This window comes from Squalius cephalus (genome assembly GCF_949319135.1).
Source record: "Squalius cephalus genome assembly, chromosome: 4".
NCBI classification, from domain to species: domain Eukaryota; kingdom Metazoa; phylum Chordata; class Actinopteri; order Cypriniformes; family Leuciscidae; genus Squalius; species Squalius cephalus.
The window spans coordinates 53,949,680-53,977,179 of record NC_137125.1 but is presented as its reverse complement, the minus strand read 5'-3'; the positions used below and the strand labels follow the sequence as shown (position 1 = coordinate 53,977,179).

Below are 27,500 nucleotides of genomic sequence, written 5' to 3'. Positions count from 1 at the left end.
GGCAAATAACACTGAATTAAACATAACATTTAATAAAATAGTATTTTCTCCAATAATCTTTATTTTATGTACATCTTTTTACAGTATACTTTGTATTTTATTACCTTTGCATTAAATAAAATTTGTATACAAAATATTTTCTTTTGCCATTGGAGAAAATGGGAGTGCACAAATATTTTGTGTGTAGTTTCCGTTCACCACTATATGACGATATGAATAGATTTCTGTGTTTGATTTGTAGGGTGTTTTTGTTGACTTTTGTATCATAAATAATGTTGGTACTGTGTTGTGTCACACCTTGACGTCCAGTGTTAAACCTGCATCCTGAAGCAAAAGATAATCAATCATTAATTATCAATATTATGTTAATGGTTCATTTATGAATAGGATCACTATGACTAAGGTGATTTTAACCCCACAACATCATGCATGAGGGAAGCTTGTAATGTCATGCTCTCGCTCTCTCTCTCTCTCTCTCTCTCTCTCTCTCTCTCTCTCTCTCTCTCTCACACACACACACACACACACACACACACACACACACACACACACACACACACACACACACACACACACACACACACACACTCTGCTTACAGTTCTCTGGGTGACACATGCTCTCAGTGCTTCACCTAGTAAGAGTGCAGGTCACGTGACCAGATGGCGGCCATGTCAGGTTGACTCAGGAACTCTTGAATGAAGCTGAATGTCATTTCAAGATGCATCTGTTTATTAATCTGTCTGTGACTATGAACTATATTTGTAAGTGGGTATTTAGGTAGTTTGCACACTATTTTCACAATAAATGTACTTTTTTTTTGCTGTTCTTGCTGGAAACTCATGCTACTCTGTGGTAATTGTTACCTTAAAGGTTATTGTTTTTTAATTGATTTAACCCATTAAAATGAATTTTGTTGGAATAAATGAATGCATATAGGGTGATTCAGCAATATTTTTTGTCATATTTATGACAAACCAATTATAATGTTTTGGTTACCATTTTTTTCCCAGCGTATAGCCTACGTCATACATGCATATGAATGTACGGAGTGTAATATTTGTTTGTGTTTGCGGTTAGCGTGCAGGAACACTGCGTACTTTTACACTGTAAGTGATTGAGTATTTTGGTATGTTGCTGTTGCGGAGAAACCAACACCTGGAGATGTTCTTCTAGTCACAAACTGTCACAGAACCGAGAATGATGGTCTTTAGTTAGTTAATTGATACCTACTGAAACTGGCAGGAACATATGAAGGTTGTGGTCCAGTTATTATCTAACCATTGTTTTCATTTGAATGCCTATTTGCGTATTTTATTGGAATGTCCTTTGGTAAACGATGTTAGGCAATGCTTTTATTCAGAAATTGCATTAATCGACATTTTTACAAAAGTTCCTCCTTGGAAAATATTATAATTTATTTATTTTTATTTTGTTTTGTTTGTAAAGATTGTTAAATTATTGTATACTGTTTATTGAAGTGTTATTGTTATTATGATTATTTTATATGTATTACTCTTGAGTTTGCCATGAATATCCACTGATGTTGATACGGCGTTAAATAATAAATAAATTAAATACATGAAGAAATCCATTTTAAAGTTGTGGACAAAACAGAATGGTGTACAGGTAATATCAAGATGCCATCAGACTTTTTAAGAAAATATGTGTTTATCCATGCAAAATGCAACTCAGCTTAATCATTTTTGGGTTACCAATATTTGTTCAGTGTATACGTCCAATTGATTTGATTTTAAGAAAAGTTGAGATCTAAGCAAGCTTCCAGGGGTGAGATTTAGAAGAAGTCCTGCATTCAACACCAGAGAGAAGTCGTTTTCACTGGAAGACCCATTTAGGCCTATACAATTTTGATTAAAAATTATGAGGTAATTTTTTTTAACATAATACAATACGTATTTTGAGCAGTATGGAGGATATAAAATAACAAAATAAACATTCGTCAGTAAGTAATTTTTACTTTTAATACTTAAGTAGCATTAAAAATCAAGTAGGCCAACTTTTTACTCAAGCAAAATTGAAGCCTTCTTAATTTTACTGGAGTAATATATTTCTGTACTTTTACTCGAGTAGGCAGGCTACTTGATTTGTGTACTCTTCCATAAGTTGTTCACAATAAGATCTATAACAGACATTTATAAAAACAGATTTGTGTAAATTTAAAAACAGCAAGACTGAAGTAAATATCAAAGATGGCGACGTCCATATCACTGCAAACTAAATCATATCACAGCTGAAGCGACACACGTCCGTCCAATCAAAGCGCGTCAAATGCGCACATCAAATCTGACTGGAGCAACTCCGATGGAAGACGTCGGTGATTACATCTAAAACCTTCAGATAACACGCAGCACATATATTTGTCTCTGTAAGTTAGCAAAAACACGTACAAAAACAGAGTTATTATCGTATATAGTTCGGTTAATGCGGTAGTCACGTGATTAACGACTGTGAATGACCGTGTGAACGCGGCCTAGTGTTGATGGCCGTTGGTTGCTAAGTGTTCTGTGTGGTTGGTCTCAAGTGAAAACAGTCCACCTTTAAGTCTCCAATGGCTCAAGTTCCTCTTTTAATGTAAGTTTTGAGGTGTTTAGTAAGGTTTTTGTTGTTGTAATGTTACTGTTTGCCCCCGGGCGCCGCAGAAAATATGTCTGCCCACAGCCCACTGCTCTCTCTCTCTCTCTCTCTCTCTCTCTCTCTCTCTCTCTCTCTCTCTGTGTGTGTTTAATACTCACTGCTGTGTGTGTGCACTTGGATGGGTGAAATGCATAGCACAAATTCCGAGTATGGTATACCATGTCACTTTCACTTCACTTTTTAACAAAAAAATGTCGCACCCACATTTCATCTCTGTGCTTGTTGTGTTCTGTCTTCCTATTTGTATTTTCACTGGTTTGAGGCATCATTTATGTCTTGCCATGTACGTGATCTGTGACTGTACACCTCTCTGAGTTTCTCTCCTCACTCTCTAACCTCTGATTAGACGGCCGTGTCAATAACTCACACCTGAGCTAGAGGGTTGAACACCTCACTTGGCACCCATGCATGAAACACATCAATCAAACATCTAACATTTAAGTGCAAAATTACTGCATTGTTCCGAGGCACTCACAGAATCTTCCTCTGCTCCCTGTTCCTACAGTAAATCACAATTATGACCATCATCATCGCCATAAATGCATGTACGGAGTGTAATATTTGTTTGTGTTTGCGGTTAGCGTGCAGGAACACTGCGTACTTTTACACTGTGAGGTATTGAGTATTTTGGTATGTTGCTGTTGTGGAGAAACCAACACCTGGAGATGTTCTTCTAGTCACAAACTGTCACAGAACTGAAAATGATGGTGTTTAATTAGCTAATTGATACCTACTGAAACTGGCAGGAACATCTGAACGTTGTGGTCCAGTTATTATCTAACCATTGTTTTCATTTGAATGCCTATTTGCGTATTTTATTGGAATGTCCTTTGGTAAACGACATTCGGCAATGCTTTTATTCAGAAATTGCATTAATGGACATTTTTACAAAAGTTTCTCCTTGGAAAATATTAGAATTTATTTTGTTTTGTTTTATTTGTAAAGATTGTTAAATTATTGTATACCATTCATTGAAGTATTATGATTAATTTAAAATTTGATTATGCCATGAATATAGCCATTGGTGCGGATATGGCTATAAATAATAAATTAAATTTATGAGGAAATACATTTTAAAGTTGTGGGCAAAACGGTGTACATGGTGTAAAGATAATATCAAGATGCCACCAGACTATTTTTTTTTAATAGAAAATATGTGGTAAACTTAAGTGGTTGCCATAGCCTGGGAAAACCCAGACTACTTCCGGCGAATTTTAATTCTCTCTCCAGGATAGTCTGGAGAAGAGCCCATTCAAACTCATTTCTGTGCCGCCGAAATCGCGGCACCAATCAGAAACGTTTGTGGAGGGATTTACATGATGACGACAGCGCAGCGACGCTGAAGGAGATTTCATTACAAAGATGGATGCCGCCGTGGAACATCACTCGTTCGAATCATAGACAGTATATAAACGAATCAGTTATCGCGTCTGTTTTGAGCGATTTAAACTTACCGTTTTCGTTAAAACCGGAGCAAAGAACAACACTCGAAGCATACGTCATCTCCTTCATCGATCTGATTGGTTTTAAGACTATCCAATTACGCCCAGAGGAATTTGAGCTACGTCGGTTGGTGACGCCCTTTTGGAAATGATTTGTCTACATAGCTTCGCCAGACCCTACACTCAGTTTCAACTGAGAAGGGTCTGGTTTTAACCAGGCTATGGTTGCCAGGGTGTTGCTATGCAATTTCTAAGGCTGTATGATCCGAGTCAAACCAGCCAGAGTTCAGGTCATGGTTAAACCACATAAAAAGTAAATAACCCTAATATGTGGCTTCAAAAGGCTTGAAATATATGAGAATTCCTGCTGAAAACAAACCTAAAGGACCGTTCACTCCAAGAACGATAACTATATTGGCATCCACACCAGCGGACGATGTGTATTATAAGCGTGCTGCAGTTTTGTTGACTGCACGCTTTAAATGCTCGAGCTCATTAAAGCAGGATGGATTCTGATGTTTTTATCGTTCGTTAGCTGGAAATGTTTGTCTATGAAAAAATTATAATATGCACTATTTTTTTGTGTGTGTGTGTGCTTTTGTTCATTCTTTAACTGTATGGAGAAGAGCAATGGGAACATGCTTGAGTTTGAGTAGGATAAATGATCATTTTTAGGAGAACTGTTCCTTTAAATCTCTGCTTCCACTTGCACTGCTCAGATTCCCAGAATGAGACTGCGAGATACAGGCGGGATGAATCCTGATCAAGCCGTCACTTAATGTCACAGTAAGCATCTGATCAAGGCGTTCATGTCTTTGGCCTCATTTAACAGGAAGAGAGACACAGTTAATCCACAGTCCGGTATAATAGGCTTAAGTGTGACCCAGTGTGGGCGTTTTTTTTTGTTTTTTTTGCATTTACCTAGAGAACAGGACAGTAACATCATGTCCTCTTTCGGGCCGTGGGTGATCATTGCATTATAAAAACATAAAGAGGCAGAAAGACGCTCCGTGCATCGCTGTGAACGTAACCTTGAGAAAAGCAAAACAGGGAATGGAAATTTCCCAAATGCATCGGGATGGGCTGAGCTGCGCTGTCATGTGATTCAGATGAAACTGAAACACAGCCCTTTTTTTATCTGTGTGAGCAGCACCTGGTCATTATTACCATGTCACATTTATTAGCTGATGACGCCAATCTGGTTTTGTCCTTGTGCACAAAGAGATAAATTACACTGTTCCGAAACAAACACATTTGAGATAAAATACTAAAAGTAGCTGTTGGAAAACAATAGCTGCTTGATAAGTGAGCTGTATACAACCATTGTATTCAAACCAGGAGTTTTTATTTTAGTTTTATTCATAATTTGTATTAGTTTTCATGGTCATTTTAGTAAATTTATTTATTTCTTTTATTTTTTAAATGTTGCTATTTTGGTTTATTTTAATTTGAGTTTATTTCCAGTTAGTCATTTTAGTGCTGTCATTTCCCAAACACACTCGAAGCGCTCGACCAATCACAACACGCTGGTCCAGCCGACCAATCAGAGCACAGTGGGCTTTTCAGAAGGAGGGGCTTCATAGAGACAGGAACTAAACAGAGCGTTTGTATTTATTTTTCCGATTTTCTAATAGATTTTTGCTAGATAGATCAAAGTTTGTAGTGTTGTGATGACTTTAACTCTCTAACGAAGACTTTTTTTTTTAAAGTCTATGGGAGAAATGAATACTTCCGGAACCAACGGCGCTATAAAAGGAGATGGGCACTGTTGCGCTATAGATTGTAAAGCATGTGACCGTATGTTTGGTCAATAGTGTGAGGTAATGCAGTGTGAGACAGAGCTTTGGCATGTGTTGTTCTTCCTGTTACCTACGTCCCCCAATGTCCCTTGCACAGGAAATTGTAACATTGTTGTTCAAGTCATGCGTGTTGTAAACCGTGCCGACAGAGAATGTATTTTATAGCCATATTCAGACATGATTTCCTGTGGGAATTAAGGGAATGCGCTTTAGATGTTTGGCGTGGCGATTAAATCACGCTCCATTCCTGTCATACAACAATCTCACAGCAGGATATTATGATGGCATATGTTTTATTAGTCTGTTGTGGCAAGTTTTATGCGTCTCATGTACAGTATGCAGTGCCAGTGAGGACAGTTTATCCAGGAATCCCGATCTCTGATTCTCTCTGATCGCTGTAATCCCCTTCCCCAGCTCTCTGCAGACACAAACTCCAGAAGTCACTGGGGTCATATGCTTTGGATCCGGGTTGTCTTTTACAATATTAATGGAAAGTTTTGATGCCGTTTTAGAGGTTCGTCTCAGCTACTCCTGCAGGTCCAGGAATTCAAGGCTCTTTCAGCTGTAAGAGGATTACAGGTCCAAAGCTTCATATCAAAAGATGCCCGTATTCCTCCCTGGCTGTTCTGCTGTTCATCTGGAAAAATCCCTGGATTTATGTCATGGCTCATTGTGGTTACATTCTTGGCGTTGTGGTGGTGGTGGTGATGTACTTCACTAGGACCAGGGTTATTATCGTTAACTAAAACTATTAAAAACATTTCTGGTAATGGGAATGAAGCTAATCTTTGAGCAAATTAATGCTGCTGATACCTCATTTTTTAAAGTTCTGCTAACTTATGAGGGCTTACAATGTTCACTAGTAATCAAACCGATGACCTTGGCTGTGCTAGCACCGTGTTGTACACATTAAGTTACAGGACGGCTGGATTATATTATGTTTTGTTTTTATTATGATGCTGGTTTAGTTTTTCTGGTGAATATGCATCATTCGCATTATATTAGTCCACCAGTCAGACCAGCCTAGACCATCATGCTGGTTTATCTTTCCATTCGGGATTTAAGCATTCGCACATTGAAATGAATACTGTCACAGATGCTGATGATGAGATTCTGAGTGTTAAACTCTGCAGTTCTGCAAACCTCCTATAACCCATTGACCTTAAATATATTTCAGATCTCGTCCTACTGCGACACTCGGTGTAGAACTTGGCTCGGTGTATTTTCACAGTTTCACTTCCTGTCTGTGTCAAGAGCGTTTGTTTTCCGGTCTAATGACTCTGTTACAAACACAGTAAAGCCTCCTGCCACAGCTGTACACATCGGAAACATAACACCATCAGATGTGATGATAGTGCTGACTATATTTAATGCGAGTCCATGAACTAGAGGACATGCGTAGTGCGTACCATTATCTATTACGTCCCCACGCCCTATTTTTTTATTTTGTTTCTCAAGTTTCACTCAAGAATCGCTGTGTTTTAATCGGAAGTAATTGCTTGTGATATTTGATGTTTGTGGTGTAAATTTCTACAACAGTCTCAAACTCAGTTCCAGGAAGGCCACAGACTTGCAGAGTTCAACCCTAATTAAACACACCTGATCCAGCCAATCAAGGTCTTCAAGATTACTGCAAAAAACATCCAAGCAAGTGAGTTGGAGCGAAACTCTGCAGGGCTGTGGCGCTTCAGAAACTTTGTTCGAGACCATTGTTCTACTAGAACAAGTTCTACAAAAACAACTGTTTTTGTTGTTTGCAAATTGGATAATGATGCCACGCAGGTGGTGGTGTAATAGCTTCTTTTAATTCATGTGTTTTATATCTAATTAATGCCAGCTTTTTTTTTGCTATAAATTACAGAAATGGCATCTGAGGACTAATTCTAATTTTTCCTCAGTTATTTTGCTTTATTTCTGGATTCAATCAGGCTCGATCTTACGCACTAGAGCACATACACATGCACATTCTTCAAAAACGGTGCTTTAATTCTTTTGACAAAATAGAAGACATAGAATGAAATTTGTACATATTCGAAATGAAAGATTGTTCTGAATGTCAGCTTGCTTATTTTGCTCAAGATAAGGATTTATTAAGTCCACATGTCAGGCAATCAAGAAACTATGCTTCTAACCACAGGTCGAGATCAAGATCTGTCGTTCCAAACACACAACTTTGCGATGCTGTTTGCTAATGCCCGTTAGAACAATGGTTTCGGGAAACACTGAGTCGTTGAACTGCTGATAACGACGGAACTTGCCACCATAGTTGACTAACGATGCTTTCGGGAAACACAGCCGTTTAGTTCCTGTCTCTATGAAGCCCCTCCTTCTGAAAAGCACACTGTGCTCTGATTGGTCGGCTGGAGCAGTGTGTTGTGATTGGTCGAGCACTTCGAGCGTGTTTGGGAAATGACAGCGCTAAAATGACTAACTGGAAATAAAATCAAATAAAAATAAACCAAAATAGCTAGAGTGCTAGAGGACATGCGTACCATTATCTATTATGTCTCCACGCCCTATTTTTTATTTTGTTTCTCAAGTTTCACTCAAGAATCACTGTGTTTAAATCATGACTTTAGTCAGAAGCAATTGCTTGTGATATTTGATGTTTGTGGTGTAAATTACTACAACAGTCTCAAACTCAGTTCCAGGAAGGCCACAGACTTGCAGAGTTCAACCCTAATTAAACACACCTGATCCAGCCAATCAAGGTCTTCAAGATTACTGCAAAAACGTCCAAGCAAGTGAGTTGGATTGAAACTCTGCAGGGCTGTGGCGCTTCAGAAACTTTGTTCGAGACCATTGTTCTACTAGAACAAGTTCTACAAAAACAACTGTTTTTGTTGTTTGCAAATTGGATAATGATGCCACGCAGGTGGTGGTGTAATAGCTTCTTTTAATTCATGTGTTTTATATCTAATTAATGCCAGCTTTTTTTGCTATAAATTACAGAAATGGCATCTGAGGACTAATTCTAATTTTTCCTCAGTTATTTTGCTTTATTTCTGGATTCAATCATAGGCTCGATCTTACGCACTAGAGCACATACACATGCACATTCTTCAAAAACGGTGCTTTAATTCTTTTGACAAAATAGAAGACATAGAATGAAATTTGTACATATTCGAAATGAAAGATTGTTCTGAATGTCAGCTTGCTTATTTTGCTCAAGATAAGGAAGTCCACATGTCAGGCAAACAAGAAACTATGCTTCTAACCACAGGTCGAGATCAAGATCTGTCGTTCCAAACACACAACTGTGTGATGCTGTTTGCGAATGCCCGTTAGAATGAAGGTTTCGGTTGAACTGCTGATAACGACGGAACTTGCGACCATAGTTGACTAACGATGCTTTCGGGAAACACAGCCGTTTAGTTCCTGTCTCTATGAAGCCCCTCCTTCTGAAAAGCACACTGTGCTCTGATTGGTCGGCTGGGGCAGTGTGTTGTGATTGGTCGAGCGCTTCGAGTGTGTTTGGGAAATGTCCCGCCCCTTACCATAACTGCCAGTTTAACACACTACTAACTAACTCAACCAGGCCCGCCCCTTTATTCTGCGCATTAATTATTTAAATGAGGAATATTGTGACGTGTTCGTTCCCGGAAGAAACTCAAGACTACATTGGAGGCGTTTCAGGGAGTTCAGAAACACTGACACTCATAGAGAAGAACTCCCTCTGGAGGGACCTTCTCACACTAAAGAAAGATGAACATGCAAAAAAAAAGCTATTTAAAGGTTCTTCATTGAATCATCAATGCCAATAGTCACAGATAATATATTTTTATATTGTTTTATAATATCCATATGACAGATTTCCAGCACTGGTGGCCTCAGCAGGGCCTATTATTATGAGGCATTTTGCTGTTGAAGTGATGTGCATAGCGTGAGCTTCGTGTCTGACTCTCCGCAGGTTCCCATGAGTGCGGACAGCAGGCGGCTGTTTGTTTAATTCGAGGGGATAAAATGATTATATAAGAGTGAGCCAGGAGCCGGGGGAAGATGAGCCGACCTCTACCCCTGATCAGCAGGGGACCGGCGGGATGTCTTCTCTCTCACGGACCCCCGTGCTCTGAAAACCAAGAAATACACAGCAAAATCTCCAGAACCTTCCTTTTACGGTACAATTTTCTTCTCATTTCAGCAATGTAGTCGAGTTTCAGAACTTTACCTGGAAGAAATTCCTAGCCATTCGTCACGCAGGCTAGCACAATGGAGGATGAAGGTTGAAAACGGACTTTAAAAAAATGATTGACGCAATTAGCCATCACAATTTAAAGTTGAGCATTTCCCGGTTTGATTTGAAAGGATAGTAAAAGGTAGATAATTCGGACTAATAAAAGAAATCAACCAGAAGCCTACCTGAACGAATGGGTAAACACAGTGCCTCCCTCAAGTATTTACAGAACAAGATGTTTAATTTACAGCTGCAGCTCAGAAAAAGCCATGGGTTTAGTTTGCCCTTTCACACACTAAACATTTCAGTTACCTGCTTTTTTCAGCTCAGGAGAAGAGGTGAACCAGTTCAGAGGGCTGGAAAAGGGGTTTTGCAAAAGGATTTCTATATACTTGTGACTCTGTTAGTCCACAGTCAGGCAGATGGTTTACCAAAGGAAGAAATTTAGCACCACTATACCTCTCCATGGGATGGGACGTCCTACAAAGATCGGTGTGATGGTAAACTGTAAAAACCTCCAACGGGTGACACAGATTTAAGATATCACGACACATGATAACCCCAGTCTAGCATTAGGAAAACACGGGCAAGAACAGTGTTCATGGGAGGCTATCAGAGAGAAACTGATTTCCAGAAGAAAAAACATTGCTGCCCATCTCAAGTTTGCAGGAAACCTTCCAGGATGTTCTGAAGCTCTACTGGAAAAATTATTCTTTGGACTGATGAGATGCAAGAGAAGATTTTGGTAACATTTAATTTCTCGTAAAGATGCATAACCCCCACCACCACCCAAAAACATTGAATAAAATAAAACTCCTCATGCTGTTTCAAACCAAAAATGTGTTCCACAGAAAGAAAGTCAGTCAGGTTTGGATTGACATGAGGGTGAATACATGTTTGTTTGAGGTTATTGCCAAGAATAGAGGTTAAAAAGGGAAAAGATCTTGGTCAGTAAAAGCATTCGTTCAATGAGGAACATGAACTCCGAGACCACATTTCAGAAACCATTACTTCCGAAATCCAGATAATTCCAATGGATTCACAATGAATTGGTATTATCTGAATGAATTAATTGAAATCTGTTGACTGCAGTGAACAAATACTATGAAATTGGATTGCAGATGCAAACTTGTTTATCTTCTGACTTGATAAACAAGGTTCTTACTTGATAAAATGGCTCATACTGTAGTTTTCTTCTGACATTGGTCAAGAAAAGCATTAGTTCAATGAAGATATGAACATTTTTAGGCCACATTTCAGAAACCATTCATTCGTAAATCCAGATTATTCCAATGGATTCACATTGAAAAGCTATCTGAATGAATTGTAAATCTGTTGACCTGTTCGGCATTGAACAAACGCTATAAAATTGGATTGAAGATGCAAACTTGTTTATCTTCCAACTTAATAAACAAGGTTCTTACTTGATAAAATGGCTCACATAATTTTCGTCTGCATTAAAACTGATATTGGTCAATGAAAGCATGAGTTCAATTAACATTAAATTTTTAGGCCACATTTCAGAAACCATTCATTCCGAAATCCAGATTATTCCAGTGGATTCACATTGAAAAGCTATCTGAATGAATTGTAAATCTGTTTACCTGTTCGGCTTTGAACAAACGCTATAAAATTTTACTGCAGATGCAAACTCATTTACTTGATAAAATGGCTCACATAGTTTTCTTTTGCATTGTAACATTGGTCAATGAAAGCATTAGTTCTGAAATCCAGATTATTCCAATGGATTTACATTGATCAACTAAAGAAATTTAACTCTATTCGTACTCACATTTTGTACTATGGAAAGCATGCCATTTCTCAATGAATGCTATCGTTTCAAAAGCAGAGCTGGGATTTCTCCCGTCCATTTTTCACACAGTGTGGAGACAGAAAAATGCTTTTGTTGATCCAGTCCTACCTATAGAGTCGGGGCGTCGCCTGGGGCCCACGGCCCGTTTCAATGGGTCAGACATTCCAGCATCCGTGTTCTTTTGTGAACTCCAGCTCAGAGACCGCAGTGGCCTTTAATCCGAGGGTAAATCACTGTAGATCGGAGTCCCGTACGGCCCTGCTCCACTTCCACTGGGGGATTTGGCCGATCAGGGGGGGTGACGAACAACTTCTGTGCAAAGGTGGTCAGGCGAGTGATTCGTTTGAGTTGTGCTGGGAGTGAAACAACAAACTCAACTCGTTGCCTTTGTCTGCGGTGAACCAAAGCAGTGCGGGGCAAATCATTCCCGACTCGTTTTAATCTGTCATTGTGTCTAACGTCATCTCAGAAGTTCCTCTTTTTGGAAAATTCCTACTTTTGTTCCTCACGGCTCCTCTCTTTGGCATCATAGTCATGTGGTTTCATGATCTTATTCACTGCTTTAGAAAAGCCTACTGTATCATTGTAGGCAGAAATCGCATTAAAAGGAGCGTCTACACGTTTACTGTATGTCAAGAATTGACAAAAATTATGTTTATTTCTACTAACACATTTTAGGGGGAACTCACAAAGGTGAGTTAAATCATAGACTGAGCAGCAACCTCTAAACCTGATCTCTGTATGTTATGTAGGCACGGTGGGTTGTGGCCTGTACCTGTGGTTTCTCTGAAGTCAAATCATTTGCCATTTTTAGACCACAATTTAGAAAACATTCATTCCTGATAATGCCAATGGGTTGGCACAGATATAGACCCCAAGATATTCTCCCTTACCACACAGAATATTAAGATTTTTTTTTTCCGACATTTCTTTCAAACTTAGATGTTTCTAATGACATGTCTTAGGAAAAACAGATATAAATTTGTCAATCCTTGACACATAGTAAACATAGACATGTGAGATTACTTCTTTTCACTCAATGTAATCGAATTTCTGTCTACTGAGAAACACTAAGACATCACAGCAATGACTTTTCAAGGGACAACCAGTGTACAGAGGTATAACATGAATGTGGACAACAGCTCAGATCATTTGGTCTTGAGAAAATGTAGAGGTGATATTGAGATGTTTGGTATTTTAGAGAATCTGAGCACAGTTTGATTGTAATGTGAAATCACTGAAGGGTTCTTTATTGGCATTATAAAGAACCTTCATTGAATCTTTCTATTTCTATATAGTGGAAAATGTTCTATCATTATTTTTTTATGTTCTTCACAATAAGAAAATGGTTCTTATAAGAACTTCTCACTGAAAGGTTCTTTGGCATCGCTATGAAAACCCCGTTTTGGAACCTTTATTTTTAAGAGTCCATCAGGAGATTTGCTCTCATTGCTGTCTAGGAGAAACAATTGTGATATTAAAGATTTAATTCAGTCAATTGTATGATGTTGAACGCCTTCCTGAGGCAGGGAAAGATATTCACTCGGGTCGGTCCGGGGTGGAAGGCTGTTCAGTGTTTGTATACAATCCACGCAGAGGCTCCTCCCACTTTCCGAAAGGCTGGCTGATGCAATGCGACCGGCATTGGAATATAAACCGTCATTCAGCAGCATCAGAACACGACAGTGATACCGGACGCGCCCAGAGGACACATCCGTTTATCTTCAACAATAATATTAGTATTACAAATTGTAGGCTTTATAAGTAGGCTATTACAGTGTTTATATTTATTATTAATTTACTTTATTAATATTTATTGGTTATCTATTACGGCACATTCCTGAAGGATCAATTGTTATCGGTTCTGTAATTGATCACTGGAAAATTCTTCACGACTGGGAGGGTTTGCTCTTATTTTCCCCCATTCATACCGGAGCTGAAGAAACGGATTTTCTTCTTTAATTCTTGAGGTAAGATTTCATACCTGTTCGACATTATTTTGTTTCAGAACCTTTAAGATTTTCTGACGTTTTTTCTTTTATTCATCCAGATCACACTGTCGTCTTTTTTAAATAGTTTTCTTTCATTTTGGTGTGGTATGTCTTCAGGTTTTTACGACGTGACTCATTCGTGTTTCATCATCTTTTTTTTCTACACATCCGTTTAAATTGAATTCATTCATTCATCAAACACACCTACGCCTGTGCAACTCTCATAACCTTAAACATTAATATTTTAGAAAACTATGTCAACGGCTGCATATATTAAATTAGCTAACGTTACATGATTTATTTTTGTTTTATTGGTGATGTCGTTTAATTTGACCGGTGATTGTTGATAAACGCGGGGGCGTCTGCTTCACACTCCGAGCATCTGCATCATTTTTGTCATTAATGCATTATTATCATCATTATTATTTGATCTTATATAATTATTCATAGGATTTGGGAGTTTAAATGGAAATTCAACATTTTAGTTTACGTTTCAAAGCCTAAAATTGTCATCAGAATCGGTTTAAATACGTTAAACGAGTCACCCTACAAGAATAAATACCCTAATTGTGGTGTTTAATCATTTTGTTCAGATTATATAAATATAGACTGATCAGACGTCGGTATAAATAGTTGATGACGATGCGGCGGACACAGCGCGTGCTGATCTGTTGTGCCGGTTTGTAATTTTCCACTCGGCTCTGGTTGGTCACATGACCTGATGCTCAGCGGGGGCGCGCATTTCGCTGAACGCAGGCGATGGAGCGCGCATTGATGATCGTTTAAAGATTTTTGGGGACACAGGTTTATCTGTGAACACCATTGTAAAGGTGTTTCTGTAATAGTGTTTACTGAGTGCTGTTCTAATATTTTAGTTGACATAATATTAAAAGAAGCAATAACCAACTACAAGGACAAGTGAATGTTGGTAAATAATATCAGTCAAACCAGTTGCATGAGAATTCTTACACAAATTACAGATTTAAAGCCTCATGGGTTGGATCCCCAACACGAATCAACACAATGTTCAAGATAAACATAAATACTTTCAAAATAAGGAGACTGTATTTCATTGTTTTTTTTAAATTACAGGATGAACAAAGACCCTGCAAATCCAAAGATGAGTCGTTTTAACATCGCTCCAGACATGGACAGCAATAGTTCCAACAGCGAGTACACAAGTTATCAAGACTGTCCCACCAAAGGCCCCTTCAACGGGTAAAACCTGCATCATTTGACCTAGACAAGTCACTATTAGTTAATAGGTCAACTTATATAAAACAAAGCATTTTCTAATACGCTGATTTGATTGCAGAATACAGTATACCGACGTGGACGCCGAAAGTCAGAACTTCCTGTCTGATCACTTGGGCAAGAAGAAATATGAAGCTGAATATGTAAGTGGTTCATGTGACCTAAGAGGTTTCATCAGATAGTGCACTTAAACGTCACGTTATAAATCTCGCTGTTCTTGTTTTTCAGAGCCATGGCTCGGCGTCGTTCGGGATGTCAGTGTTTAACTTGGGCAATGCCATCATGGGAAGCGGAATACTGGGACTTGCGTATGCCATGGCTAATACTGGCATCGCCATGTTTGTGTGAGTATTGAGGTGCTGCTTCTGGATCTGTTTCACCTCATACGAACTGCCAAAAACACCTCAGCTTTAAAAATGTACATGAGCTGACACCAGACCCACCCGCTTTTCTAGTTTGCATGAAAGTTCATATTTTTGTCAGCTGAAAGTATGTACACAATTGTCCCCAATTTACAGGACTGCAAATGACCTGATTTGATAATTAGTTCTGTTAACGAGTCCCAGATTATAGTTGGTGTGTGATCTACTGTAGCTGATCTGAATCAGTCAGTTCGGCTCTGATTAATGAAGTAAATGGAAGTCGTGCTTCTTCTCAGTGTTTATAAACAAAGCCATGTGTGAGTTTCCACTGGTTATATACAAGTGAAGGATGCAAGTGGAGTCATACTGCATTGTTAATGCGTCCGGATGCCAAATCATCCATCAAAGAATGACTTAAATGATTTCTTGGTTAACCGAAATGGGATTTCCAGTGAGCGATAAATCAGGGTGGACAATATAATCCGAATGATTTTAAACCAGAATTTGAGTTTAAACCAGGAAATGCATTGAAATAAATGGGCATGGCTGGTTTAATTGAAGTGTTTGGAGGGAACGCTTTACTGTTAGGTTAAAGAATGAGCTACATAGTAAAGATGTGATGCACGTGAAATGGAAATCTACTGAAGGTCACGCAGGTTATAATGGGATCAGTTGAGCTGCAGACAGTGGAATGAGTGAGTGTGTGAGAATATAATCAGGTCTAATCCATAGTCACCTCCCTCTGTTATGAACACACGCGTGTTTGTGTGTGGATTGTGGGTGTGTGTTTGTAACGTGACGCATTACAGAGAGCCCATTATGTCCAGTTACGTTAGGTTTGAGTTGAGGCCATCTTGTCTACATAGACATATCATTTAACATCTAAAGTCAACATGAGTTTCTGGTTTTCTTAATGCATCCTAGCTAACAAAAAACAACGTTTCGCTAACATTCCCACTAAGTTCTGAACGTTCAAAATGTTGTTTTTTAAATGGTTAATGCAACACTCCATTTTATAATTTTTCAAACATTATAGGAATGTTACTTCTCTGAACATTCCGAAAACAAGGAACATTAAAAAAAAAAACTAAAACGTGTCATACTTGATGTATTTATAATGTTTTTGTGCTAACGTTTTGAGAACATTATCACAGACCAGATAACGTGGAAGAACGTTTGTTTCCTAACTTAGAGAGAACCTTGCCAGAACGTTCCCTGTTAGCTGGGATATTCCAGGTCTTTCTGTGCACACAATGTCTTTCATCTTTGATGAAAATAAAACCCTTTTAACCATCTAATCAATTCAGATTCTGCTTGTTTCAGAGAAGAGACTTTAACTTTCGGTGTTTTTGTTCATTTCTGTAGGATCCTGCTGCTCGCCGTGGCCATTTTCTCCCTGTACTCGGTACATTTGCTGCTCAAAACGGCCAATGAAGGAGGTTAGCGTCTCTCTCTGCGATAACCTGTGATACTGTGAGCATGTTTCTATTTTTACCTGTGATAAGTGTGAGTTTTAACTCCCTGACTCCCTCCGTCCAGGTTCTCTGGTGTACGAACAGCTGGGGTACAAAGCCTTCGGGATTCCAGGAAAACTGGCAGCGTCCTGCTCTATCACCATGCAGAACTTTGGAGGTATGACCAGTGGTGTGAACGTGCAGATAACACCGAGTTTGGTTTGGTTTTTTAAGGCACTAAAGTGTTTTCAAACTCTGTTTAAATCCCAGCAATGGCGAGCTACCTCTACATCGTGAAGTACGAGCTGCCCATCGTCATTAAGGCCTTCTTGGACATCAATGACAAGTAAGATTCCACAGGCTGATGTTGTTGTTGTTTTTCAGCGCTGCTCAGAACAGTGTGAGCGCTTCATTGTACAGCTGTCCGGCCGGGGGGGACTGATCGTCTGTTCAAAGACGTCGATTGAGAGCTTTGTGACAGTGACCTAATACAACAAACACTGACATTTAAGATTCAGACCCCTACATGGAGCCCAACATGATGCACGCCCCAGACAGAACTGAAACACCGCAAACACGCTCGCAGAATGTGTTTTTGAAGCAGGATGTTGTAGAACAGCTGCGTGTTATTTCCTCAGCACTGATATCAATCTTTGTGATGTGTTTTGCAGCGCGTGGTACACTAATGGAGATTACCTGGTTCTGATAGTCACCGTCAGCATCATACTGCCTCTCTCGCTGCTTAAAAACCTCGGTAAGTAAGTGTGCTCGCAGGACAGTGAAACTCACAAAATATTTTGCACAAAGAAAATTAAGATAAGTTCGATTAGTATTAGATAACACTTTATTTTACATATGTTCACATGTATATGTGTTAAGTTACTATATACTTTATGCATGCAACTAACCCTAACCCTATAGTGAGTACATGTAGTTAATTATTGTACTTAAATGTTTAATAACAATGTAACACGGACACCTTAAAATAAAGTGTTACCTAAAATCATTATAAAATTAAATAGAAATATATATATGACTGTGAGCATGACTGGAGATGTGGTTTTGTGCTGATCCTCATGGTTTGTGTTTCTTCTCAGGTTATCTAGGCTACACTAGTGGTTTCTCCTTGCTGTGCATGGTGTTCTTCGTCATTGTGGTGAGTACTGAGATATTCATCATTAAATGCTAATGGGCACATGCAAATGAGAGCAAGAGTGTCATTCGAGCTGCTTTTGTTAGTCTGATGAGACGTTCCTTCCTGCTTTTGTTCTCCAGGTGATCTACAAGAAGTTCCAGATCCCGTGTCCACTCCCGGAGAACTTCATTAACATCACAGTGAACGCCTCTCAGCCACAGGTCAACACCACTGAGGAAGAGTGCTGCAAACCCAAGTACTTCGTCTTTAACTCACAGGTACGACACGGATGTTTGCATTCGGATATTTGCATTTGAGTGAGAGGAGTGTGTGGTGATCTAACTTTATTGTTTTGTCTTAGACTGTGTATGCGGTGCCCATTTTGACCTTTGCGTTTGTGTGCCACCCGGCTATCCTGCCCATGTACGAGGAGCTGAAAGAGTGAGTAACATTTACGCCTAAATATAACATTTAAAGAGGACCTATTATTCCCTTTTACAAAGTCTTGATGCTGTTTTCAGGCTCTACTAGAACAGGTTTTCCCCTTATTCTCTAGTTTTGTCAGGAACGCTCTGTTTAGTTCCTGTCTCTATGAAGCCCCTCCTTCTGAAAAGCACACTGTGCTCTGATTGGTCGGCTGGAGCAGTGTGTCGTGATTGGTTGAGCGCTTCCAGTGTGTTTGGGAAATGTCTCGCTCCTTACCATAACCACCAGTTTCACACACTACTAACTAACTCAACCAGGCCCCGCCCCTTATTAATTATTTAAATGAGGAATATTTTGACGTGTTCGTTCAGATTACACATTACACACACACTAAAGAAAGATGAAGATGGAAAACAGCATAATAGGTCCTCTTTAATAAAGCTAGAAGTTGTTTTTTGTGAGTTTAACCTCTGTAAGATTGTTTATAGTAATCAAGAATGAATCATGGAAAAGCTAAGACAAACTAACACTTTCTCTAACTTTCCATGTGCAGTCGTTCCCGAAGGAAGATGCAGAATGTTGCAAACGTGTCGTTCCTGGGAATGTTTATCATGTATCTGTTGGCAGCACTGTTCGGATATCTGACCTTCAACGGTGAGCAGAACGCATACGCACGGACACATCACATTACAAAACACGTTACGACACATTTGATAGTCCTGTTTGTTTTAAACGGAGGTGTGTCCGTTTAATGGCTTCGGATTGATCCGGCAAAAGGCCAGTGTTGAACATCCTGGCTGTTTTTAAATTTTGGGAACGAGTGAGAGACGTTCAGCTGGAAATGTTACGCAACGGAGGGATTTCTCAGACGCAGCGAAGGAAAAATAAACATTTTTGTGGGATGAGTTGTTTGATGTTCTGCACAAACTTGTTGACAATAAAATGGGATTTTTACCATTCAGAGGAGGGTAACTAAAGCTAAAACCATACAAAAATACATTTTCCTCACTAAACTAAAACATTAATACGCTTATTTTATTTCAGCTAGCTTCCAAGGCAACATTTCTTATTTCCATTTAGTGCTCTATTTTAGAACTTGACGAACTAAAATAACTAAAACTTATAAAAAATATATACATATTTTAAAAACAAATCAAAATCTAAAAACTAAACACACAACAAAATTACTGTAATGAAAATGGAAGATATGTAAAAGCTATTATTTTATTTTAGTTAGTTTAGAGCTTTTTTTTCTTAATTTATTTGTTATTAAAGAACTCATGAAAAGTGATTAAAATTAATACAAATATATACATATATTTAAAAAAGGCCAAAAACACTACAAAATTATAAAAATAAAATTATATTTTGAAAAGTACATTTTATTTAAACTAGTTGCCAAGGCAACATTTCTCATTTTCATTTAGTTATTTTATTTATTTACGTTTTATTTTAGAACTTTAATTACTAAAATATCTAAAGCTAAAACTGATTAAAAATGTATATACATAATTTAAAAAAAAAAATTTAAACTAAAGAAATGGCCAAAAACACAACAAAATTACTAAAACCTTCTAAAATGAAAATGGAAAATATAAAAAAGCTTATTTTATTTCAGCTAGGTGTTTAGTGCTTTTATTTTTTATTTTACAACTTGAAGTACTAAAACAACTCAAATTGATTCAAAATTAATAAAAATATATGCATATTTAAAAACTAAAAAAGGCCCAAAATGACTCAAACAGAAATTGAAAATATAATCCTAAACCAACAATCTAATCTCAGTGATGTTTGAAGTAAAGATGTGATGTTTTGTGTTCGACAGAGGCCGTTGAACCCGAGCTTCTGCACACTTACTCAAAGGTCTACAGTTTCGACGTGGTGCTTCTGATCGTGCGCTTCGCCGTCCTGACCGCCGTGACGCTCACCGTGCCCGTGGTTCTCTTCCCAGTGAGTATCCCACACATTCACAGGTGTTGACACACACACACACACACACACACACACACTGTGCTGATGTGAGGTGTGTTCTCTGCTTCAGATCCGCACCTCAGTCAACCAGCTGCTCGGCGCCTCTAAAGACTTCAGCTGGCCTCGGCACATCGGCATCACCGTCGCCCTGCTCGTCTGCGTCAACATCCTCGTCATCTTCGTTCCCACCATCAGGGACATTTTCGGATTCATCGGTAGGTGGTTCATTCACATGGATGTGATGTGTCATTTTTGTATGATTAATATTCTATTTGCGGTTCTCATTTTGAGGTTTTAGTCATTTTGTTGTGCGTCTCTATACACACACAAACAAATTGTGTATAAAAGTTCTTACTTTGATACAATTTGAGCAATTTTCACTTTTTTTAAGTAAATTTCACAAATAATTACAAAGAAATGGCAAATAACATTGAATTAAACATGAAATTTTGAAGTAGAAGGACTGAAATAGGATTTTCTTGTATAACTTTGAAAATTATTTAAAAATAATAGTTTCTTTTAATTAATGTTTATTTTTCAACTCTATTTTTTACAGTAGTTTTTATACATTTTAGTTATTTTAGGACTTCAACTTAAAAGTTAGTGTCAACTATCTGAAATAAAATAACTTTACTTAGTAGTACTTCAACTTAAAATATAAAAAATTAAACGTATTGTTTATTTTACAACTTTGAAAAATTATTCATTTTAATTTCCGTTCGAGTTATTTTAGAACTTCAACTTAAAAGTTAGTGTCAACTATCTGAAATAAAATAAGTTTACTTAGTAGTACTTCAACTTAAAATATAAAAAATTAAACGTATTACTTATTTTACAACTTTAAAAAATTATTCATTTTAATTTCCGTTCGAGTTATTTTAGTACTTCAACTTAAAATATAAAAAATTAAGCTTATTGTTTATTTTACAACTTTGAAAAATTATTCATTTTAATTTCCGTTCGAGTTATTTTAGTACTTCAACTTAAAATATAAAAAATTAAGCTTATTGTTTATTTTACAACTTTGAAAAATTATTAATTTTAATTTCCGTTTGAGTTATTTTAGGACTTCAACTTAAAAGTTAGTGTCAACTATCTGAAATAAAATAAGTTTACTTAGTAGTACTTCAACTTAAAATATTAAAAATTAAGCTTATTGTTTATTTTACAACTTTGAAAAATTATTAATTTTAATTTCCGTTTGAGTTATTTTAGGACTTCAACTTAAAAGTTAGTGTCAACTATCTGAAATAAAATAAGTTTACTTAGTAGTACTTCAACTTAAAATATAAAAAATTAAACGTATTACTTATTTTACAACTTTAAAAAATTATTCATTTTAATTTCCGTTCGAGTTATTTTAGTACTTCAACTTAAAATATAAAAAATTAAGCTTATTGTTTATTTTACAACTTTGAAAAATTATTCATTTTAATTTCCGTTCGAGTTATTTTAGTACTTCAACTTAAAATATAAAAAATTAAGCTTATTGTTTATTTTACAACTTTGAAAAATTATTCATTTTAATTTCCGTTTGAGTTATTTTAGGACTTCAACTTAAAATATTAAAAATTAAACGTATTGCTTATTTTACAACTTTGAAAAATTATTAATTTTAATTTCCGTTCGAGTTATTTTAGGACTTCAACTTAAAAGTTAGAAACGTTGCCTTGCCAACAATCTGAACTGAGTTTAACATGTTTCATGTCTGTCTCTCCGCAGGTGCGTCCGCTGCCGCCATGCTGATCTTCATCCTCCCGTCAGCCTTCTACATCCGACTGGTGGAGAAGGAGTCCATGAGATCCGTGCAGAAGATCGGGGTAAGAGACTCATGTCCGACTGCTCGTATGTGTGTGTGTTCTTGAGGATGACAGACTCTCATCACACTCTCGCTCTCCCCAGGCGTTGTTGTTCCTCATCATGGGAATCATAGTGATGATCTGCAGCATGACTTTAATCATCCTGGACTGGATCCACAACGCAGGGTCTTCAGACGACCACTCCGACGGCCACTAAGTGGGCGTGTCCTAACGCTAATTGACATGCAGAAGGGGCGGAGCCTATCCGCAGACTCTGCCACTGAGAACTAGAAGAAGCTGCTCTAATATCAGCGCAGAGCAAAGACAAACATCCCATTCTGAGAGAATGTCCTGAACTTTGTACAGTATGCTGTTAGGCCACACAGATGGTGATCCACTCGTATTGTTGTGCTTCTTTTTCTGTTTTTGTCGATTTGCTTTCCTATTGTGTTGAGTTTCGGTGGTACGTCGCACAGGAGCGTGTGCATTATTCACCGTTTTCAGGTTTAGTACTCGCAAACCAAAACCAGTCAACAGCGAACGGAGACGCGTGTTCCACATCCGTTCGTACCTTTGCCAAAAATATCGGTGTTTGTATGTGGAAAAGCACTTACTTTTTTCAGCAAATGTGAAAAACTGTTATTCCGCACATTTTGGCTGTGCTTTAAACGCATTTGTCACAATGCCATTTATACTGTACTACTTGAGTCACCTTTACCTGTCGTGTAGATCTACTAATGAACAAATACTGATCGCTAGTTGTTGATTTCAGGCAAGGTGGAACGGCTGTATAACTTATTTAAACCCAGACGATGGCGAAGGGTGCCTTAAAGTCAGCACGAGCTCAAAAACTACACGTTCTTGGTCTACACTGCAAAGTATGATGCTCTTCCTCAGTGTTTCTGTCTTGTTTTACAGTACAAATATCAAGACACATTTACTGATAATTCAGAGCTTCAGATATTAAGTCTTGTTTACTGAAAATGCATTAAAATTAAGAGGGTTTTTGCTTAAAATATCTGCCAGTGGAGTCAGAAAAATACTCTTGTTGATTTTTCTGACCCTTCTGGATGATATTTGTTCTCATTTTAAGCACAAACTCACTTCATTTGGACATATTTTTCATTAAACACAGCAATGAATGAAAATCATGAAATTTTGCTTCTCCGTTAAATGTTTTCCAGTAACACTCTTAAATCAAGATACGAGACAAAAATACTGACTAAAATAATTAGTTTGCAGTGTAACTGTCAGCGATTCATCATTGCACGTTCTCTGAAATCACTGTTCAACTGACGTCACATCAAAATGATGTTTGCGACTAGTCGGATAACTATTTAATCGCTGTTTTAGACTTTTGTAGGATATTCTAAACACTTATTTAATAAACTGAAGGTTACGACAATAATAGCGAATAACGGTTTTAAAAAAAGTTGAATATCCTGTTTTACGGCACATAACAGAAGTAGAATGAGCTGCTAATGTGTTTCACGTTGACTTTGAAGCTTCACGGTCTGATTGTCGTTCGTTTCGGATGAACTACACACAGAATCAAATGCCAGGACGTCGTTGGCGAGGGGAAACGAGACCGTTAGTTTTTAACTTGACTTGCCATTTCAGTGTTTGCCATCGGCAGCTTGAACGAGAGACAGACAGACGGGGAGTGTGTGTCGTCCACTGATCAGCTGTTATTAGTGTGGTGAATTGTACGTCACACACACACACACACACACACACACCTCACTGTGCTTCCAACTGCTCAAACCTCATGTGTCATCCAACCTGTTACTCTCCAGCCGTTATTTATGGAAAACATCAGTGTAATTTAATCTATTTTACTATATTTATATATATATATATTGTATATATGTGTATATACCACAAAATGAACTGTATATATGCTGTCAATTTTTTCTTTTTTCTTCTTCTTTTGTTAAAATTTTGCTCAACATTGTTTTAAATATGGAAATGGCTTTAGATGTCCCTCGGTGTGTGTCGGGGCCCCGATCGGCCCCTCTTCATCTGGCTGTGAATGTCAAACTGAGCTCAAGATTCGGTCCCGACACACACACACACACACACACACTTACACACACTCTCACATACCTTTTACATCACTACTAAATGCTGTAGTCGAAGCCGAGAGGCGTGAAGCGCTCCTCATGTACAAGAGGCCATTCCTGCGAATGATACGCTCTTGTTTCAATGAAACACTATGTATATCATGTAATTAATGTCTATTAAAGGTTGAACATAACCCAGTTATGTGTCATTGATTTATTTTATAGAAAGAAATTACTTTTATTTAATGTTTTATTTAAAAAATAATTTATTTATTTAATTTAATGAAGTGCTTTAGTCAGTGGTTACACAATGAGAGTTCAAAGAAACTTATATGTATGTGTGTGTGTGAGTGTGTGAAAGAGAGTGTGAGTGTATATGTATGTGTGTGTGTGGGTGTGTGAAAGAGTGTGAGTGTATGTGTGTGAAAGTGTGAGAGGGAGTGTGTTTGTGTTATTTGCAAAGGATCATATATCTCATTTGAAGTTCAGACATGAGCACGGATCAAACCCACTGTGCTGTATATTAATTGATCTTTGTTTCATACAAGGTCACACTAAACATTTTAGGATATTAAAATTACACCTATTTTTTATTTAATGATGTGTTTTTGTCAGTGGTGTTGCACTTAATGAGAGTAAAAAGAAACCTAAAAATGTAAATATGTATATTATTATGTTTTCATAATATGTATGTGATGAAATGTATTAATATGAAAGGGATAAACTCTAGTCTAAACCATCAAATGTTTAACTGACACACACACACACACACACACACAGAAAGAGAGAGATGAAATGCTCAGACTGTTTACCAGGTTGAGCCAGAAAATTCAACATTTTAAACAAAAAAAAAAAAATCTAAATTGTGACAGAAAGTTGTTTTTGATCATGTCTAAATACATATCCAAATGCAATACCTGATAAAAGGATTGTATGAATAATTTTATCAGTCTGAACATTATGATTTCTGTTTAAAAATAGGCCTATGCTGCCATCTAGTGGTTATACTATATAAAACTAGATTTTTTTATTCAACCAGATTGCACTAATCTGCCTATTTTTAAACGTATACATACTTATTGAATTTAAAAAAAAAAAAGAATAAAAAGTGTATTTCTAATATTTGTATTATTTTATATAGAAATAAATGGTGTATAATTAATCATTTAGAAGATATGAGACTCTTCCTGTTTCCCCTTTTTGACATTACTTTAATCCCTTGTCATGGCAACACTGCTCGAGATTTCCAATATCGGTCGAAATTAACATCTTTAATGTCTTGGCATCATGTTGAAACAGTTTAGTGTGAATCAAATAAACTTGCTGTCCTCAGTCATACTGATCTCTCCTCCACGTCCGTTTCCAAGGCTTTGCTAATGCTAATGCTAATGTCTACTGGCTGACAACTCTGACAAGTGTCGACTTTCAAGCAATTTGAAGCATGCTAAGAGTCTTAAGAATTATATTAATATGCTTTTCACTTCTTTTTAGAGAAACCTGAAACTACTTTACATTTATTTTGGAACTGCTCTCTCACAGTGACATTTTGGTGTGGCGTTTGTGATTTTACTAAATGTTATGTGAATCCTAACCTATCATTTTTGATTATCATGAATGTGAAGAGAAAAGTGATATTTATCTTATAAACCTTATTTTTCTGTTAGCTAAATATCACATTCACAATTGTAAATTTTCTAAATGCAATCCTCTTTTTTTTAGATTTAAACTTGAATTGAAAATGTATTTTGAATCTATTGAGTTCTCTAAAAAACGTAAAAGCTACAAGAACAGTGGCTGTGTTTAAGGACTTGGCACTTTAATCTGGACTGAAAGACTGAAGGACTCTGGAGTATTGTTGAATTATGTTATGACAATGATGATAATTGTTGTTAAAGTTTTTTCTTCTTCTTTTATTCAAGCATTTATATTAATAAAATTAAAAAGCATGCAAAAAGAATATTAAAGTTTGATGCATTGCCATGACAACAGTGTTCAAGACATCAAGAATCCTTTCACATGTGTACATCTGAATAATGTGTGTGTAATGTGTAAGAATAATGTGATGTCTTAACATTATTTTGACGAAGACTGAAGCAAATCGGGTAAAAATAAGGGTTGGTGGCGCTATAACTTTGACTCACAATAGTCACATCCATGTTATTTGCCTTCTAACAACAAATGCACAGCTGAAGTTTCATCAAAATCAATGTATGCAGAAGTTATAATACACATACACTTCTAAATTCAACGCCAAAAATAAAAAATCCGCTCGCAATTTAACATCCTCAGTGTCTTGACTTCATGCTGACTGAGTTTAGTTGCGATCAGATGAATTTCCTAGGAGAAGTATATCAAATATAAATCTATATTCATATAGTGGATTTGTGAAATGAGATTAGCTTGTTCGCGTCTACGGACAGTGTCTCCCTCTGCTGGCTAGTGTTTGTACTGCATGAATATTGTTCTTCCGTTACATAACCGAAATCGTTCATTTTACTGTTTTGATATACCGTTTATATTATAAAGTGTAATCACTCAATCCTTTGAACATACAGACGTAAGACTTTAAGCTGACATCGGTGATCACATTTACTCTTTAGTCACACGACGGACACGCGCTTCGAGCTGCAAGGTCAACGAACGTTAGAAAATAATTCGGTGGAAAAGAAACAAAGGAAGAACTGAAACCCTCATAGAGGAGGATCACTGCGGGAGCGACGTCCTCTCTGATTGGTCAGATTTAGTCATTTATGTTTAAGGGACCAATCTGCTCTATTGATACATTTAAAATGTATTTATGACATAAAACGTCGAAATTACGACATAATAAAGTCATTAAAAAGACTGTCATAGTTATGACTTTTATGTCATGATTTCGACTTTTTATGTTATTCTCAGTAAGCTGTAATTTCGACTTTTCATCTACTAAGTACTTTTAAATCATAATATCTACTTAGTATGTTACAATTGTGATTTTTAAACTCATAATATCGAGTTTTCACCTCATAAATGACTTGGTTGTGTCATAATTCCGACTTTTAATCTCATAAATATGATTTAGAATGTGAAGATTTCGACTTTTATGTCATTATTACGATTTACAAAAGCATATTTTTTTCTTATTTGGCGTAAATCGGCTTCCATAATTTTCCTTCATTGTTTTG

The 27,500-nt window shown here is 37.2% G+C and overlaps 1 protein-coding gene across 2 annotated transcripts; it reads left to right on the top strand.

Moving 5' to 3' along the window:
* Positions 1-2,464: 2,464 nt before the first annotated feature.
* On the top strand, positions 2,465-24,330 carry slc38a2 (solute carrier family 38 member 2). Of its 2 annotated transcripts, none has more exons than XM_079870105.1 (16): positions 2,465-2,590; positions 14,965-15,090; positions 15,188-15,269; positions 15,355-15,470; positions 16,854-16,927; positions 17,028-17,120; positions 17,213-17,288; positions 17,614-17,696; positions 18,040-18,098; positions 18,218-18,355; positions 18,439-18,518; positions 19,057-19,157; positions 20,329-20,453; positions 20,545-20,689; positions 22,197-22,294; positions 22,377-24,330. In XM_079870105.1, the coding sequence occupies exons 1-16, from the start codon at positions 2,568-2,570 to the stop codon at positions 22,488-22,490; spliced, it is 1,533 nt and encodes a 510-aa protein (XP_079726231.1). In that variant the 5' UTR covers positions 2,465-2,567; the 3' UTR covers positions 22,491-24,330. The 2 variants fall into 2 exon arrangements, with proteins under 2 accessions (XP_079726231.1, XP_079726232.1); XM_079870106.1 differs by lacking the exon at positions 2,465-2,590 and adding an exon at positions 13,558-13,851.
* The last annotated feature ends 3,170 nt before the right edge of the window (positions 24,331-27,500 follow it).